This window comes from Trichosurus vulpecula, chromosome 3, assembly GCF_011100635.1.
Source record: "Trichosurus vulpecula isolate mTriVul1 chromosome 3, mTriVul1.pri, whole genome shotgun sequence".
In the NCBI taxonomy this organism is placed as follows: Eukaryota; Metazoa; Chordata; class Mammalia; order Diprotodontia; family Phalangeridae; genus Trichosurus; species Trichosurus vulpecula.
The window spans coordinates 322208530-322224417 of record NC_050575.1 but is presented as its reverse complement, the minus strand read 5'-3'; the positions used below and the strand labels follow the sequence as shown (position 1 = coordinate 322224417).

The window sequence follows — 15888 nt, the reverse complement described above, 5'->3', positions numbered from 1 at the left end:
GTGCCTACTATTTGCAGAGAGCTTTGCTTGGCATGGAATAGTGAGTGCAAAGGGGAATGACTTTAGCTCAGACCAGCCTGTGTTGGAATCATAATAAATTCAGAATTGGAGAAGTCCAACATCGGGGATCTTTACTGTTACAGATGTCTGTGCAATTTTAAAATGTGCAATAGCCTCTAGATGAAGTCTTTTAAAAAACAAACTCACCAGCTTAGACTCTTCACTTTCCCCATAATTTCAGGGAGAAAAAAACCACTATCCTTTGGTTAAAATTTTCCATGCTTAGATTCAACCCAAAGGTCAATTCTCCTAGGAAACTTTAAGCTGAAATTGGTCCAGTCATCTGAATAATGTGACAGAAAGGGAAAAAAAATCTACCAGAACAAGCAACAGTTTCTCCTTTGAAGAAAAAACAAAATCAGCTTAAAATTGGGACTAATTTAATGATAATAATAATAATGATGATGAAAAGACTGGTTGTTATGCTCATTATGGGCTATGTACTTCCTCACATTTGTTCATGCGACCTTCTGTGCTGGCATTGCTCTTCTTTGGCTTACTCATTCTTTAAAGTCTAACTCAACAACCACCTCTCAGTTCCCTATCAATTTCTCTTGGGAGCTCACATTGTCTGCATCAACCTTGTGCAGGTGCATTATTCTGCATTAAGTTATTTCCCACAGTGCCTTGCAAACAGTAGATGCTTAACAAATGTCAGAATTGAAATGTATGTATATGTGGCACAATCCTGAAGCTCTTGTCCCCATTCCTCCAGGCTCCAGGAGGGCAGCTTTTGTCACATCTAAGCTTTCCCAGAACCAACAACAGAACTCTATGCACAGGCTTGTTGGGTGAATGGACAGTACCCTTTGTGCAACTAACACTAAAAAGAATATTTTAAAAATAAAAACTAAATGATTAATTATCAAGTTAATGTCAAAGGGCAGCCAATGCTAAGTTTTTCCCAAGCAACTCTGTTGTACTGCTTTGGTGTGCGCACGCACACACACACACACACACACACACACACACACACACGTTATTTTATTCTAAATTAAGTTACGTGAGAAATCTAGATTTCCAAAAATAAGCTTAAAAATTTGGAGGTAAACAATTTCTTTAACAATCATTCCTCCCAAGCAATTCCTTTAAATCAACATCTTTCTTTAATATTTCCCAAATAAGTTCCCATTTTCCAAAATTCAATTTTAACTATCACTTAAAGTAAAGGATACTGGCACTCAATGCTTATTAATGAAAGCTCTTAGAACTGTCAAAATGTAAATCTTTTGACCCATAGCTAAAATTGTGTCTCTCCTAACTGCTTTTAAAAGGAAAAGTGACTGCAAAAGAACATTCAGATTGCAAATTCAGCACATATAAAGATCAAGAATGCAAGTGTTAATATTTTCAGAATAACATTAACCTGCTCATATTATGTATATTACGCACAGTTCCTATGTAGCACATAGCACTAGTTGAGGATATGTTGAATATTTTGAATCTCTTCTGGCTTCTGAAAGTAAATTTCCAGTACATAACACAGGCAACAAACATGAAGAGTGTTAAATCTGCCTAGGAGAACTTCATAGCTTTTTCATAAACAGTATTGCTAATTTAAAGTAGATTTTAGCATTCAACATATTTTTAGTTTCTATAACACCAAAGTACCTTCTTCAAAGAATCATGGGAGGAAGCAGATGCCAATAGAAGGTTGATTTGGCTAATTTTCCTGTTACTGCTTTTTTTCCCTCCAAAACATGTTTTATTCATTAATTTTGTGCAATAAAAGCTACACTGTCTTTTAGGTAAACATCTATTTGGAAGGAACAGTATGCCAGGAGACAACCTGCCCCCACATTTTAACGCCAGCAATCCAACTCAGGAATAGCTCACTCTGAATAATGCATTAGCTTTCAAAGCTCTCACTGCCACTGGGCCATACAATGTGACTGACTTCGTCAATGCTGGAAGGTCTGATCCATGAATGAGTAGTTTGCTTAATTCCACTAAGATGGCAGAAGTTCTAAATCTGGTGGGGGTGGGGGAGAACAACCTAGACATTTGAAAACTTGGCATCGACTGAGAAAAGCAGTTCAGTTGTAACTGAAGCTACTTTGGGCTAAGGCACTGTGATGTGTAGACTCTAAAAACAAGGATTTTGATAATCAAATTTAAATATAATTGGTTTCCTTTGTAATTCCCAAAATTTTATTTTATGCATTCACAAACATTCTGAGAAGGGGTGCATAGGTTTCCCCAGACTGCCCAAGGAATCCATGGCACAAAAAAAGTGAAGTACCCCTAGATGAAGGTATGGGGGGATGAAGAAGCCTTTATTTGAAACAAAGGTCTTGTTATATAATCTGGCTTTGGCTTCAGAGTCTAATGTCTGAAACTTTTCTCCCAGGAATTAGAAATTAAGAAAAAGAGAAACATGAGTGGGAGGGAGGGGGTTGGGAAGAAAAGTTTTTAATTTACCTTTAAGAAAAAAACCAGTTGTCAGAAATTTAATCCACAAGTCTTTATCTGTTCTTACCAGTTTGTCTTTCTGTCGTTCTCCATGGATGAGAAAACCACTTCTTCCATTCCCTTCTGGGTGCATGACCTTGCAGACACCAACTCGACTGATACCACCTCCTTCTTGAGGTAACCATCCCCCACTGGAGTCATCTCGGGTCATAACCACAGCTTTGACACGAACAATATAGCTGTCACTAAAATGACAACAACAAAAATAATCGGTAAGATAAGTTTGTTATCAACTTTGTCTCCTACCGATTCCATATAACAAACTCTTTAAGTGGGTCATCCAACCAACATCCCAAAAAAGACTTAAGCACAAAAGCTAGCACTCATAAAATCAAGGGTATTAAACCTCTTCTATGGAAAGGCAACCTGGCATAGTGTAGAGAGTGTGGAAGAAACATGGATCAAAATCCTATCTCTGACATTTACCAGTTGAGACCATGGGCAAGTCATTTGACTTCCCAGCCTCAGTTGTCTTAGCTATAAAATGGGTATAATGCCTATAGCAACAGTCCTCTTAGGGCTGTGGTGAGGATCAAAGGATTTACATAAAGCACCTCGTAAACCTTAAAATGCTATTTAACAGCAAAAATCCAATACAGACTTTCCTTTTTAGCCCGGATGAAACAATCCATAATTATGTAATTTATCAGTATTTTACTTTTAATAACAATGGATATTTACGTAGCTTTTAAAGGTGTATAAAGAGTAATTAAATACGCATTCTACCATCGGATTCTCAGAACAACCCTGCGAAGTAGGATACTATTATCACTCCCATTTTACAGAGAGGTTCAGGAAGGTTAGGGCAGGCAGCCAGGTGATGATGGTCTTGGGAGTCAGGAAGATGAGGGTTCAAATCCTGCTTCCATCATCAACTAGCTGAATCACCCTGGGCAAATTGCTCTATTTCCTCAGCTGGAAATATGGGATAATAACAGCCTACCACCGAGGGTTAGTTATCTCAAGGATCAAAGGAGATAATGTCTGTGAGGCACTTTGGAGAACTTTAAGGGCTTTGTAAATAAATGCTGGCTGTTATTAAGTGACTTATCCATGGTTTACAAAGTTAGTAGGTCCTGAAAATGGGATCTGAACCCAGGCCTCTCCCAATTCAATAAAATAATATTACCATGTCTTCTCTACAGGCAGAGACTGAAACTTTCCCATCTTTGGTTCCCTATGGTACTTTCATCATCTTAGATTTTTCCCTCTCTAAAAGAAGGAGAATAGACTGGATGAAATCAAAGGACTCTTAGATTTAATAATCTGTATGTGACTTTGTGATTTAAGAACTGCATTGTATTAAATCTGTTTTAAAAGGAAAATATGTTATTTGGCAGGAAATTCCTTACTAAATCTTTACACTATTATAACAAAAAAGACAGCTGCTTTAAAATCACCATAAAATGCAATTCCTTAATAATTCTTCATTTGTATTGTAAAGTCTTATGGTCATCTGAAGGCATATACATCTATTTTAGAGATTTAAACAGTAACTCATATAGCCTGTTTTGGGCACAAGATCTGAAAATATAACCAGTTACACTAAGTATTATGTGACATCTATAAATTATGCCACTCAGCTTGATTTTCCTAAAAAGGAAGGTCGGACAATCTTTGACCCTTAAAATCTGACTTTACAAAAACTGATTCTCAACATTTCAGAAATCTAGCTATGTTTTGATATAGGATTACAAGGATGATAAACATTCAAATCAAAAACAGTTTATATAGCTTACAAAACATTTTCCTTCAACTATCTCATCTAAAACATAGCCTGCTGTTTACCATTTTATTTGCTAGTCTAAATAACTTTAGTTTCACAATAAGTTACTCTGAAAACCTGCCAAAATCTGCTTCCTCCAGAGACCAAATCCAGACTTTTCTCATTCTCTGTCACATTTTGGAACAATTATTTATTTCCGCAAGACCATCAAGTTGGTAATTTGTCTATTTGCACGTGAGGGACAGTCTAAGCCACATTTCATCTATTAAAGGTGAAATATATACACGAATACTTTCATAATAATTTATCTTCAATTATTTTTGACTAAATAGAAAATGTTTAGTGAAAATAGGTTAAAAATGTCACAACAGCTTGCCGATCAAACTATTTTCCCATTTTGATGAAGGGAAAGCAGAGTAATAAAATTTAAATTCTTATCAATGGTCAGAGATCAAATGAAGAATAAGGTCCACCACAGAGTTGGGACATCTCTCCTTGTATACACAAAAAGTGAAGTAGGAAAAAGGGGAGCTAATTGTTTGTAGATAATTCTGAGAACTAGGATAGCCTGAAATTTGCATTCTGTTTTTTTTAAAAAAAAACACAAAACTTTGGCAACATATTTCTGCAAAAATGTATAGAATTACCATGGGCTAGGGCAAAGGCTGCCCCTGTTAATGGAAAATGAAGTGGAAAACTGAAGCAATTAGCTGGATAACTCACACTTAAGAACTAGGTTTTTGACTGGTTGGCCTTGACTGCCCAGGAAAAACCAGTTTAGGAGGCTGGATTACTTCTCTAGACCCTGGGCTTTGTTTACCACTTCTCCAGCTGGCAGATGTTAAGAAATGCTCTTTTACTTTTTCCCTCCCCACATCAGCTACACACAAACTTTTCTGTGTTCTTCGGGCATCTCTCCCACAGTGGCTTAGAACAGGCTGGCTGAGGCATTTCCCCGAGTTAACCACACTGCCTTCCTAATCCTATACGTGTGTTACCGGTTCATTTCGACAGGAAATTACTAAGGTGCAGAACTCAAACCCCACACACCTCTTGTTTAAACATGACCTGTCTTTTATAGGGCTTCAGCAGCTAGGGGCACCTTTTTGGGGAGAAGAGGAGTAGACAGAAGAGAAGAGATTAAGGGCGAAGGAAAAAAGTATGCATAATTTAAATTAATGCAATCCCTTTAATATTTCTCATTTACCAAAGAGAGATTAATTTTTAAAATGCAGGTGGAAGATCAGCCAACCCAAGAGACCTCCCCTATGCCACCAACCCTACTGTAACTTTCTGCTCTTTGCAAAATCTTCCTTCCTGTCCTCTTCTACTCCTACATCCTGCCTCCCACTGTCCCCCCAAGAATACACCAACCTAAAAAAAAAAGTGGACCAGTATGAACTGAGGCACTGAAGCATGTGGTTGGTTCTATAAAAGAAGTCAGCAGGGTTAAAGTAGAGCACTGAAAACTGAGGAGGAAACAATATCTGTCTGGATTATCCAGCTGCAGGGCAGCCAGCCAACTATTTGCTATCTGCTGTGTATTTAAGGTCTTCAGTCCCTCAACCTCACCCAGAATAAAAATGACAATGAACTCGAAGACTAAAAGGTAGCCCATAGAAAGAGCTCCTTCTCCCCCCAGTCCCTGCCCCCACCCCTTTTTTTTCCTTCTGGAAGGAAAGAAGAAAATAACATCTGTTAAAAACACAGATGAGGTTATTGTGGGGGGAAGTGGGGAGGGAACACGGAAGGGAAATGAAGGGGAATTTAGCTCTTGGTCTGGCCAAATAAAATGGTGCCTGTTTTCTTTATCAAAGGACAGAGGGACAACAGTTCCAAGATGGGATGAAGAAGGCTGCTACAACACAGAACCACATTTCTGGGTTACAGAATTTTTAAGGGACATATGAGGCTAGAAGATACATCCTACAGGAAGATTTGTCTCAGAGGGCCTTATTGGACATTAACCAAAACTAAGTTTTGAATTTTGTTTGTGTGGCTTGAATTATTAAAGCTTTGTTATGTTTTTAAATCCTTCTTTTGTCTAGGTTTCCTAACTCTTCATGTGACCCTAACAAGTCAGTCAACCTTTCTGTGCCTCAACTAATCAACAAGTCCTTATAATGTACCTACTGTGTGCCTGGCTATGCTAGGTAGCTGCTGGGAATGCAAATACTGGAGGAGAGGGAAAGAGAACACAAAGGGGAAGGAGAGTTGAGAAAGGATGTTGCAGTCTGAAATACCAGAATGCCTACAATTCCATTCAACAATCACTTACCAAGCACCTATACCTATTATGCGCTTGTTGCTAGGCTTCCAAAGAGTCCCTGCTTTCAAGGAACTTATATTCTCCTCGTATCAGAGCATAAAGATGGGGAACCCCAAAGGTATCCTAACCTTCCCTGCACAATAGCCAGCTCCTGTGAAGTTTCCACCTTTCTCCTCATCCCATACTGTAATAAATAGTATTCTATTTTCTAGCTCTACTCTGACCACAAGTACAAATCTTCTGAATTTCTATGTTGTTGTTTAGTTGTGCCCAACTTTTTCATGACCCCATTTGGGGTTTTCTTGGCAAAGACACTGGTTTGGCATTTCCTACTCCAGCTCATTTGATAGATGAGGAAACTGGGGCCAACAGGGTTAAGTAACTGGCCTGGGGTGACACAGTCAGCAAGTGTCTGAGGCCAGATTTGAACTCAGGAAGAGGAGTCCTCCTGAATCCAAGCCCAGCACTCCATCCGCTTTGCCACTTGGCTGCCCCTGACTTTGTATAATACTACTTTATCTTTGCACAGCATTTTATACTCCCCCCGCAACATTTCGCATATATTATTTCACTTGACCCTCATGATAATCCTGTGCAGTAGATAGGATTGATATCCCTCTACTTTTATAGTTGAAGAAATTAAGGTAGAGATTAAATTACTTAAGATCATATAATAAGTCAGTAGCAGAACTAAGACCAGATTCCAAGTCCACTCCCCTCAACTTGTCTTCATCCCATGCCTGCAGATTTTACTGAGGGCAAGGGTGGGGTGGGGTCTTTCCAAGGCCTGCATGATTTTGGTTACAGCATGCATTAAGCAAGAAATGACAGAGATGCAGAAATACAAATATAAAGGTTTTACAAGTCCATGTGGAAAAGGCACTGAACCTTAAGTCAGAGGGCTTGAGTTGGAATCCTAGTCATACTAATTAACCACCTATATGCCCTTAGACAAGGGGCAGCTAGGCAGCACAGTGGTCAAAGCACTGGGCCTGGAGTCAGGAAGACCTGAGTTCAGATTTGACCTCAGAAAGTTACTAACTGTGTGACCCTGGGCAAGTCACTTCACCCTGTTTGCCTCAGTTTCCTCATCTGCAAACTAGAGAAGGGAACTGAAAACTACTCAAGCATCTTTAATAAGAAAACCCCAAATGGGGTCACGAAGAGTCAGGACTGAAAAACAATTCCACAGCAACCATCACCTACCCTTAGACAAGCTGTTTAATATTTTTTGGGACTTACTTGTTTAAAAAACATAGGGTAGTGTGTTAGGTTTCTTCTAGATTTTAAACTCTGAATGACTTGCTTAAAATCAAAAGTAGAAAAACATCTGAATGCAGTCTTTTGACTCAAATGTACTGCCTTTTCATTCCTGGGGGGTTAGAGGTGGGTGGGTAGTAAAGTGGGAATATAATCTCCAAACATGCCCTACTAAAGCTACGTCATATCGTCTAGATGAGGAAAAGGCCATGGAGTTTCATAGGTAGCAAAGCAGGGATCTGAACTCGGGTTTTCTGATCTCAAATTCAGAGGTCTTTGCTCTAAAGCACACTGCTTTCTTTTCTGGCTCCTGCTTAGCTCTGGGGGCAGCAGGACCTGGGGTCAGGATTGCCTGACTTCAAACCCTGGACGCATTACTTAGCCTCTGACTGCCTCAGTTTTCCCAACTGTAAAATGGGGGAATAATAGCAATAGTAGCAACTAGCTCCCAAGGTTGTTGCGAGGGTTAAAAGAAATAGTATTTTATTTGTAAAGCACTTAGCATAGTACCTGGCATGTAGCAGGCGCTTAATAAATGCTTGTTTTTTCCCCAACTCTCCATCCCACTTTGGCTCCTATATGGCATAAATTATTAGAACTCCCATGAAACTTTTGCAACACAAAATACTTCCTTTGAAATAACTACTTTCAATTTCATTCAATAAACATTTATTAAGTGCCTAGTACTGCGTGTCAGGCACCGTGCTAAGCAGCGGGGACACAAACCGAGACAAAAAACAGTCCCTGTCTTCAAGCAACTTACTATCTGCTGGGTGAAGACACATGCAAACAAATCCATGTGAAAAGCTATGTGCAGAGTAAATGAGAAATGAGCAAAAGAGGGAAAATACTGGAATTCCGAGGGGTTAGGAAAGACGTCCTGTACTATGTTCTCTAAATGTACATATCTATACACACATATCTATACACACATGTGTATATACACATCTACACACACACACACCCTGGCCTGGAATCACTCATAACATTGAAAAACCTTAATTACTAATCTCCATTTCCTGCAAGGTTTGTAACAAGCTACAAATTAGGATAGAGAGGCAACAGAGCATAAGTTTAAGAGTCAGGAAAGATGTGGGTTCAAGTCCAGTCTTTGACATATGCTAGGTGTGACTTTAGGTACGTCATTTCAACTTGCGGTGCTGTTCTAGACATCTTTCTAAGACTAAAAGCTGAAGAACAAATTGCAAATTTATCTTGGCAATGGAAGCTTCTTCACAGTTCTCTACACCAAAGATGTCAAACTCAAATAGAGATGGGCCACTAAATCTACATAAGGATCCTTGTGGGCCACACTACTGACTTAGAAAACTACACATTATCTATGTTTTATTTTATTTTTATTTATTTTGTTAAATGTTTCCCAATTATACTTTAATCTGGTTTGGGTTGCACTTGGAAATGATGTAGGTCTTGCTGGGAGTGTATTTGATACATCTTCCCTATATCAATGAAAATACAGGTCTGGGGGAAAATTATATTTCTCTATTCAAGTCTTTGGTCTCTTCTATATCTAGGATGAAAAGGAAATCTTTTACATGGAAAAACATAGAAATTAGTTTGATTCAACTTTTATTAATACAACTGTACAGGGGTATTGAGGGAAATCTTTTCCTTCCAAAATGAAGTTGAAAGAGCAAGTGCTAAAAAAAAAAATCCACAAACTACGGAAATAGTGCAACACCATGTTAACAGCACTGCTTTGTTAGTGTATTATGAAGTCAACTACAATTTGAATGGGGAGATGGGAGGGTTCAGATCTATGGTCACTTTTTCACTAACAACCAGCAGCTTAAGTTTACAGAACTGCCAGGGGGCACTGAGAGGTTAAGAAACTGGCTTTTGGTCACTCAGCTAGTACTTGTCAAGAGACAGAACCAGGGTCTTCCTGGTTCCAAGGCTATCCACCACACTGGGCTGTTTCTCAACTATGGCTTCCACAATGGAAAAAGACAGTATTGGAGTACCACATAAGGGACACACCTTAACAAAAGAAGAGTAACCTACATGCCTTCTTTCCTTATAAAAGAAAAATAACATTATAATAATAAAATTATAATTTAATTATAACCATATAATTTAATAATCATTACATAATATATTGATATGATTATGATTAATTACAATTTAAATAATAAAATTACTAAGTTTGAAATTTTTGGGAAGAGCGATGATGTCCCCTGTGGGTGAGATGCCTTCTGATCATGTTTCATGTTTCACCCTGGAAAGGGCATTCATGGGGCAGTTTTGCCAAAATGTCAAGCAGCACCTTAGTTGTCTGGGTTCCATATACATATGGAATTCTACACATGAGCAGAATTCCATGTGTACTCAGGATCCCTACTGATACCAGCATTATCCACTGCTTTCCCCTAGGGGCAGTATGGTCTAGCAGACAGAGGACTGGTCTGGGAATTAGGAGGTTTGGATTTTGTGTCAGTCTCTGATCCTTTAGGTGTGATTTCAAGCAAGTAATTTAGACACTCAGTTCCTTCTAACTGTTCTTCCCTGCCTCAATTCTTTCCCTATTCCAAATTATCCTCCACCAAAGTGATTTTCCTAAAAAGCTAGGGCAGGTCTGATCATGTTACCAGCCTGCCCCGTGTACCCCCCACCCCCCAATAAATTCCAGTGGCTTCTCATGACCTCCAGAACCAAAAAGAACCATCCTTTGTTAGGCTCTTAAAGCTCTTTTACAACCTGGCCTTTCCAACCTCCTTACACTTTACTCTTCCCTCCACATACTTCATTATCTGTCTAGACTGGCCTTCATGTTGTTCCTCACACAGGGTACTCCACCTCCTGACATCCAGATATCCTTTTCATTGGCTGGGATGCTCACCCCACCTCCCTCCCCAGCCCTTTCTTTCTGGGCTTCCTTCAAGATTCAGCTCCAACTTCACCTTCTGCATGAGGCCCTTCCTTGTCCTCCCAACTGCTAGCACCTTACCTTCTATCTGGCTCTGTATACATCTAGTATGTGCTGAATTATTCTCCTATTTGTCTCCCCAACTAGAATACGAGCTCGTTAAGGGCAAGGGATTATTTGTGCTTTTCTTTTATCTCTAGCACTTAGCATAGTGCCTGGCACATAGTATAAGGTTCTTAATAAATATTTGTTGACTGATAGATGGCCATCTTTGGGAACTAAAAGGATGAGATAATACAAAGGAAATTAGTATTTGTATTTGAAATGAATTATATGATTCTATCTTTGCCTGAAACAATTCACTTTTTGTTTTTACTTGGGCTAGTAAGATTATTTTGTAGTCCCTGAGGTCTGCAAGGTAAAGAGGAGTTTTAGATGCATCCTGTAAGATAAAAGAAAATAATCTAGTTCTAGTAGTAGGGTACATGGTGAAGTTCTCCTTGTTTTCCCCACCAACCCATCAAGGAGGTGCCAATGAGGCCATTAAGACCATCATTGGTCCATCAGTGATTTTTGTTCCACACCATGTGACTGGTTCATTGTTTTTCTGGTTATACATTTGAACTTGCTACACCAGTTTTTTTCACAAGTATTTTTAAAAGAAAAATATAAAGTCTTAAGTCAAACTCTCCTAAAGAATCCATTTCTGCTCTTTTTTTTTAAAGTTTCTATTATTTTGTTCAAGGCAAATTCCTCTACACGCACCCCTTTCTCACTCTCTTTGACATCAATTCTACACCTTCCTCTGTCTCCTAAGAGGACAGACCTCAGCTCTGCTTTTGCTACTTATAATAAAAATCTCCTGGAATGGATCCAAAGTAGAAAATTAACCTACAGATATAATGTTAATTTAATAAAGAGTATTTTAAAATATTTCCTTACGAAATCTCTTCTAGTAGCAGTCTACTACCAAAATACTCATGACTTCTCTACACTTGTAAATAGTTATTTTAAGGATCTGTTGAGACAATTTTGGACATTATGGTTGGAAGTTTTATTAGCATCAGAATCTCAAACCCCACAGAACTATTAATAACATCCTTAAACCTAATATTAGGACATGTGTCTAGATGCTTTTAACATCACAACAGTTCATTAGCAAATATTCAAGAAATCTACTTCAATTCACAATTAAAAAAAATAAAGACTACAACTCAGCTCTAGGATCAGCAAAGAATAAAAATTCAAGTAAAATTTATTTAAAATAAAATAAATTCAACTCAACAAACATTTATGGACTTTAATGAATCTAAACTTATTGGGAGGTGAAAGAAGCCTGAGTAAACCAAAATTTACTAATGCTGCAAGGCAGAGCTTCAAGGCAATTTATGCAACACAAAAGTTGGGGCAAGTGAAACGTGAGAAGCAAAAGGCCAAATTTTGGTTTGTGATTTCTCCTTTACTACTCACGAGAAGAAGACTAGCATAATGGGCTTCATAATTGGGACCAAAGGATAACTAAGTGAGACAAGGATAATCCACCCCTTAAAAACCCTTTCTTTCCTCTACTATGATTTAGTCCACAAGAACTACCAGGTAATGGAAACACTGCTGCTTGTGGAATTTTGTACATTTGATCGGCTGATAATTCAAACACATGACAGCCTGGTGTACTGAGAAGGGCATACAGGCTGTAGAGTCAGAGGGCCTGGGTCGGCAAAGACTCCCTATACATGGCTGACCTTAGGCAAGTCATAGCCTTCCTCTCTCTAGGCCTTAGTTTTCTCATTTGTAAAATGTGAGGGTTAGCTCAAATGATCCCTAAAAAGCCCACTTCCAGGAGGGATAGAATTTGGAACTCAAAACTTTTTTTTAAACATTTAAAAATTGTTTTTAGCATATAACTGGGGAAAAGAAATAAAACATATTTTAAAAAATGCAAAAAAGGAAAAAACCAAAAGTGGCTTTCAGCTCTAAATGCTGGAAAAGCATTACAGGGACATCCACAATGTGTGCTTTAAAAAAGGCTGCTCTCCTCAAGGAATGGGCAACTGATTTTCTTAGCTATTTTTATGAGGTGAAAAAATACTACAGTTTTCCTAGAAAGATCAGTAAATCTCAATCCCATAGCAAGCAATATGTATTTTAATTGAAATTAATCACTGCTCTCCTGGTATTTTTTTTTGTTTGTTTATTTGGAAGGAACTCCATTTCTTCCTTTGTAACATGTGAGAGCTGGTGGTGATAGCTTTCAGAAACCAAAGGAGGCTACACCTTAAAAAAACCCCCAAAAGAACAGAAATTCAGTTTCCAACATTAGCCTTCTTCGTAATAGGGAGAAGCTGCTTCAAACGAATTGTGGGAAAGTGCACTGGACTCAAGGACCTGAGTTTGAATCTCTGTTTTGCCACAAACTACCTGGGGGATCTTAAGCAAGCTACCTAACCAGTCTGGTTAAGTCTGTCCCCTTCAGGTCTTTATTCTTACACAGGGGATGCCATTTTTCAGTCAAGAAACACTGATTATGATGTGCCTGGCACTGTCCTTGGGCTGAGAATACAAAGAGAGGCGTCATTTACATTCTAAGGGAGCAACTGGCTTCAAAAATCTTCTACTCTGGGGCAGCTAGGTGGTGCAGTGAGTAGAGCACCAGCCCTGGAGTCAGGAGGACCTGAGTTCAAATGTGGCCTCAGACATTTGACTCAATCACTAGCTGTGTGACCTTGGGCAAGTCATTTAACCCCAATTGCCCTGCCATCCCCCCCCTCCCAAATAAAAATCTGCTACTCTTCTCATTTCCCAAATCCTTCAACTTCTTCACAAACAGAATGAATGCTCAGAATCAGGTTTAACTCCCCAGTAAAAGAAAAAGGAAAGAAGCCTTTATAAAGCACCTTCAGTGTGCCAGGCAAGTATGATCTCATCTGATCCTCACAACAACCGTGTAAAGTAGGTGCTGTTATTATACTCCTGTTTTACAGCTGGGGAAACGGAGGCACCAGAGGTTAAGTGACTTGCCCTGGTTCACATAGCCAGTAAGTGTCTGTCTAAGAGGCCAGATCTGAACCTAAGTCTTCCTGACTCCAGGCCCAATGCTCTATCCACTGTACCACCAGCTGCGTCTGGTCAAGCAAAAAGATGTAAATGCCAGTGCCACTCTGTAAAGTAAGATGTCTCAGCTACCTGGAGATACAGCCCTCCTCAACAGAGACAATGTCAGTCCATCCTTATATAAAACTACATGGGGACAACTGGTTCTCACTTTCTCTGCTTTGACTGAGCCCTGATGGCCACGCCATCAATCTCTATCACTGTCCTACAAAATACATCTGTAAAACCCTTTGTTGTTCCGTTGTTACATGGGTCATTCTTGTATGGAGTGGCCCCATACAAGTCAAATAGAAGGCATCTTTGTTTTATGGAGGAAGTGCCCATGATAAAGTTAAAAAAAAAACCACAATGGCATTTTCTATGGGAAGAATTTTAATCCCCTGAAGCTTTGGGATTTGCAAAGCTCCCTGGATTGTAAGGTGAGTGGAGTAATTCTCTATCCAAAGCTAGCTCCCCAGACCATGCTTCATCCCATTCAACTCCCTGGTCAGCATGGGTATGTTATCATGTCATCTGATCTATCTACTCTTATGTAGCACGCTCCTTCCCACCTACACATTTTACTTCCACAATAATAATCAAGTCTGCTCCACGATATGCCCCATCTCCTTGGACCATCACCTCCATCTCCTCCCCAGGATTAACCTACAATTTCTTGCCTGAGCTCTGATGGGTAGGCTTTTGCCTTATGTTATGCAGGCACAGGCCTCTTTGCCACTTCACGGCCAGATAAACACTTACTGTCCCCTGTTCCTTGACCTCCCATCTATTTGCTGTCTTTCCCCCTAGAATATATTCTTTTTGAAAGCAGGGAGTCTCTTGTTTGTTTCTACTTGTCTAATACTTAGTACAGTACCGGGCACATCAAGAGTTTAAGAGATACTTTATTTCTATTGCCACTGCTACAGTGACAAAACCTACTGTCCCAATAACCGCTCACAATATCTGGGATTGCTTAGATTTGCCCCGAACACCACTCACCAACATGTGTCGCATCTCCCTAGAAGAATGTAACTTCCTTGAGGACAAGAGATTAGGTCACATTTGTCTTATCATCTCCAGCATCTGGCGCATAACAGGTACTTAATAAATAAATGCATGTGGATTCATTGATTTATGTTTCCTATCACTTTTGAAAAGAACAGAGCACTACAGAAATGTGCCTTCTTCTTACTCCATTAATAGCTATTTGTGCACACCATATTCATTTTTATAACCCCCAAAGTACACTGCACACGGTTGGTGCTCATTATAGCACTATCTAAATGAGACATTAAATAAATGCTTGTTAAATGAATGTGTGAATGAAGGATGAACTAATGAACATCATCACATACTTTCAATAAATTTACTGTGATACTTTGGAGGCTTAGCAAGTAACCAAAACATTCCACAAAGAATTGAAAAAAAAAGTTTATGTGGTAGAAAAGCTGAAATAATTCTGAAAGCACAAAAAAGCTGACAGAAATACTATTCAGTGTAGGTGCTATGACCCAATTCAGTGTTTCCAACTGGGAGGACAGGCGAGAAAAGGAGGGAAATGAAGGGGAGGGGTGGCTACTCAGGAAAAGTATGCAAGCATGTGTGTATATACTCATATGCACACACATGTATGTGTGTGTATATAGATACACACACTAACAAGGAATCCAGCCTTCTCTAAAGAATTCAGCAAACTGTTAGCAACTGTGCATAAAATTTTCTCAGTCAATTCACCTATCTGGGTTTACATTTCTCACCTGATAACAATCCCACTGTGTAGTCAATCGACAAATCTGAGATTCTCCAGGGCTACACTGCCAGGGCTCTCAAAATAAAGGAAAAGTCCAAACTCAATAATTTACCACTGAACAAGTTCAGCAGGACTGAGGCAAACTCTCCCCCAAAATATGTTTCCCATCTGTTTTAAGAGTTAGTCACATGGAGGGGGGTTGGGGGAAGGAAGAGAGAGATACTATTCCCCATTCAATTCTCTAACTACTTAAAAAGCAAATTTTTGAAAAAAGGGAAGTTTTTAGTTAGCTGCCAACCCCTCCTCCATAAAGACAACAGAATAAAACAGATTGTGTACATGTGCAAGTTGTAGAGGATGACCCTATGGTA

At 39.1% G+C, this 15888-nt stretch overlaps 1 protein-coding gene across 1 annotated transcript in view; it reads right to left on the bottom strand.

Moving 5' to 3' along the window:
- Positions 1-15888, bottom strand: part of SPRED2 (sprouty related EVH1 domain containing 2) — a 174951-nt gene that overhangs the window by 40674 nt on the left and 118389 nt on the right. The window contains exon 2 of the mRNA XM_036751316.1: positions 2540-2717. Coding sequence (XP_036607211.1) covers positions 2540-2717 — 178 coding nt within the window. The remainder of the gene's footprint in view (positions 1-2539; positions 2718-15888) is intronic.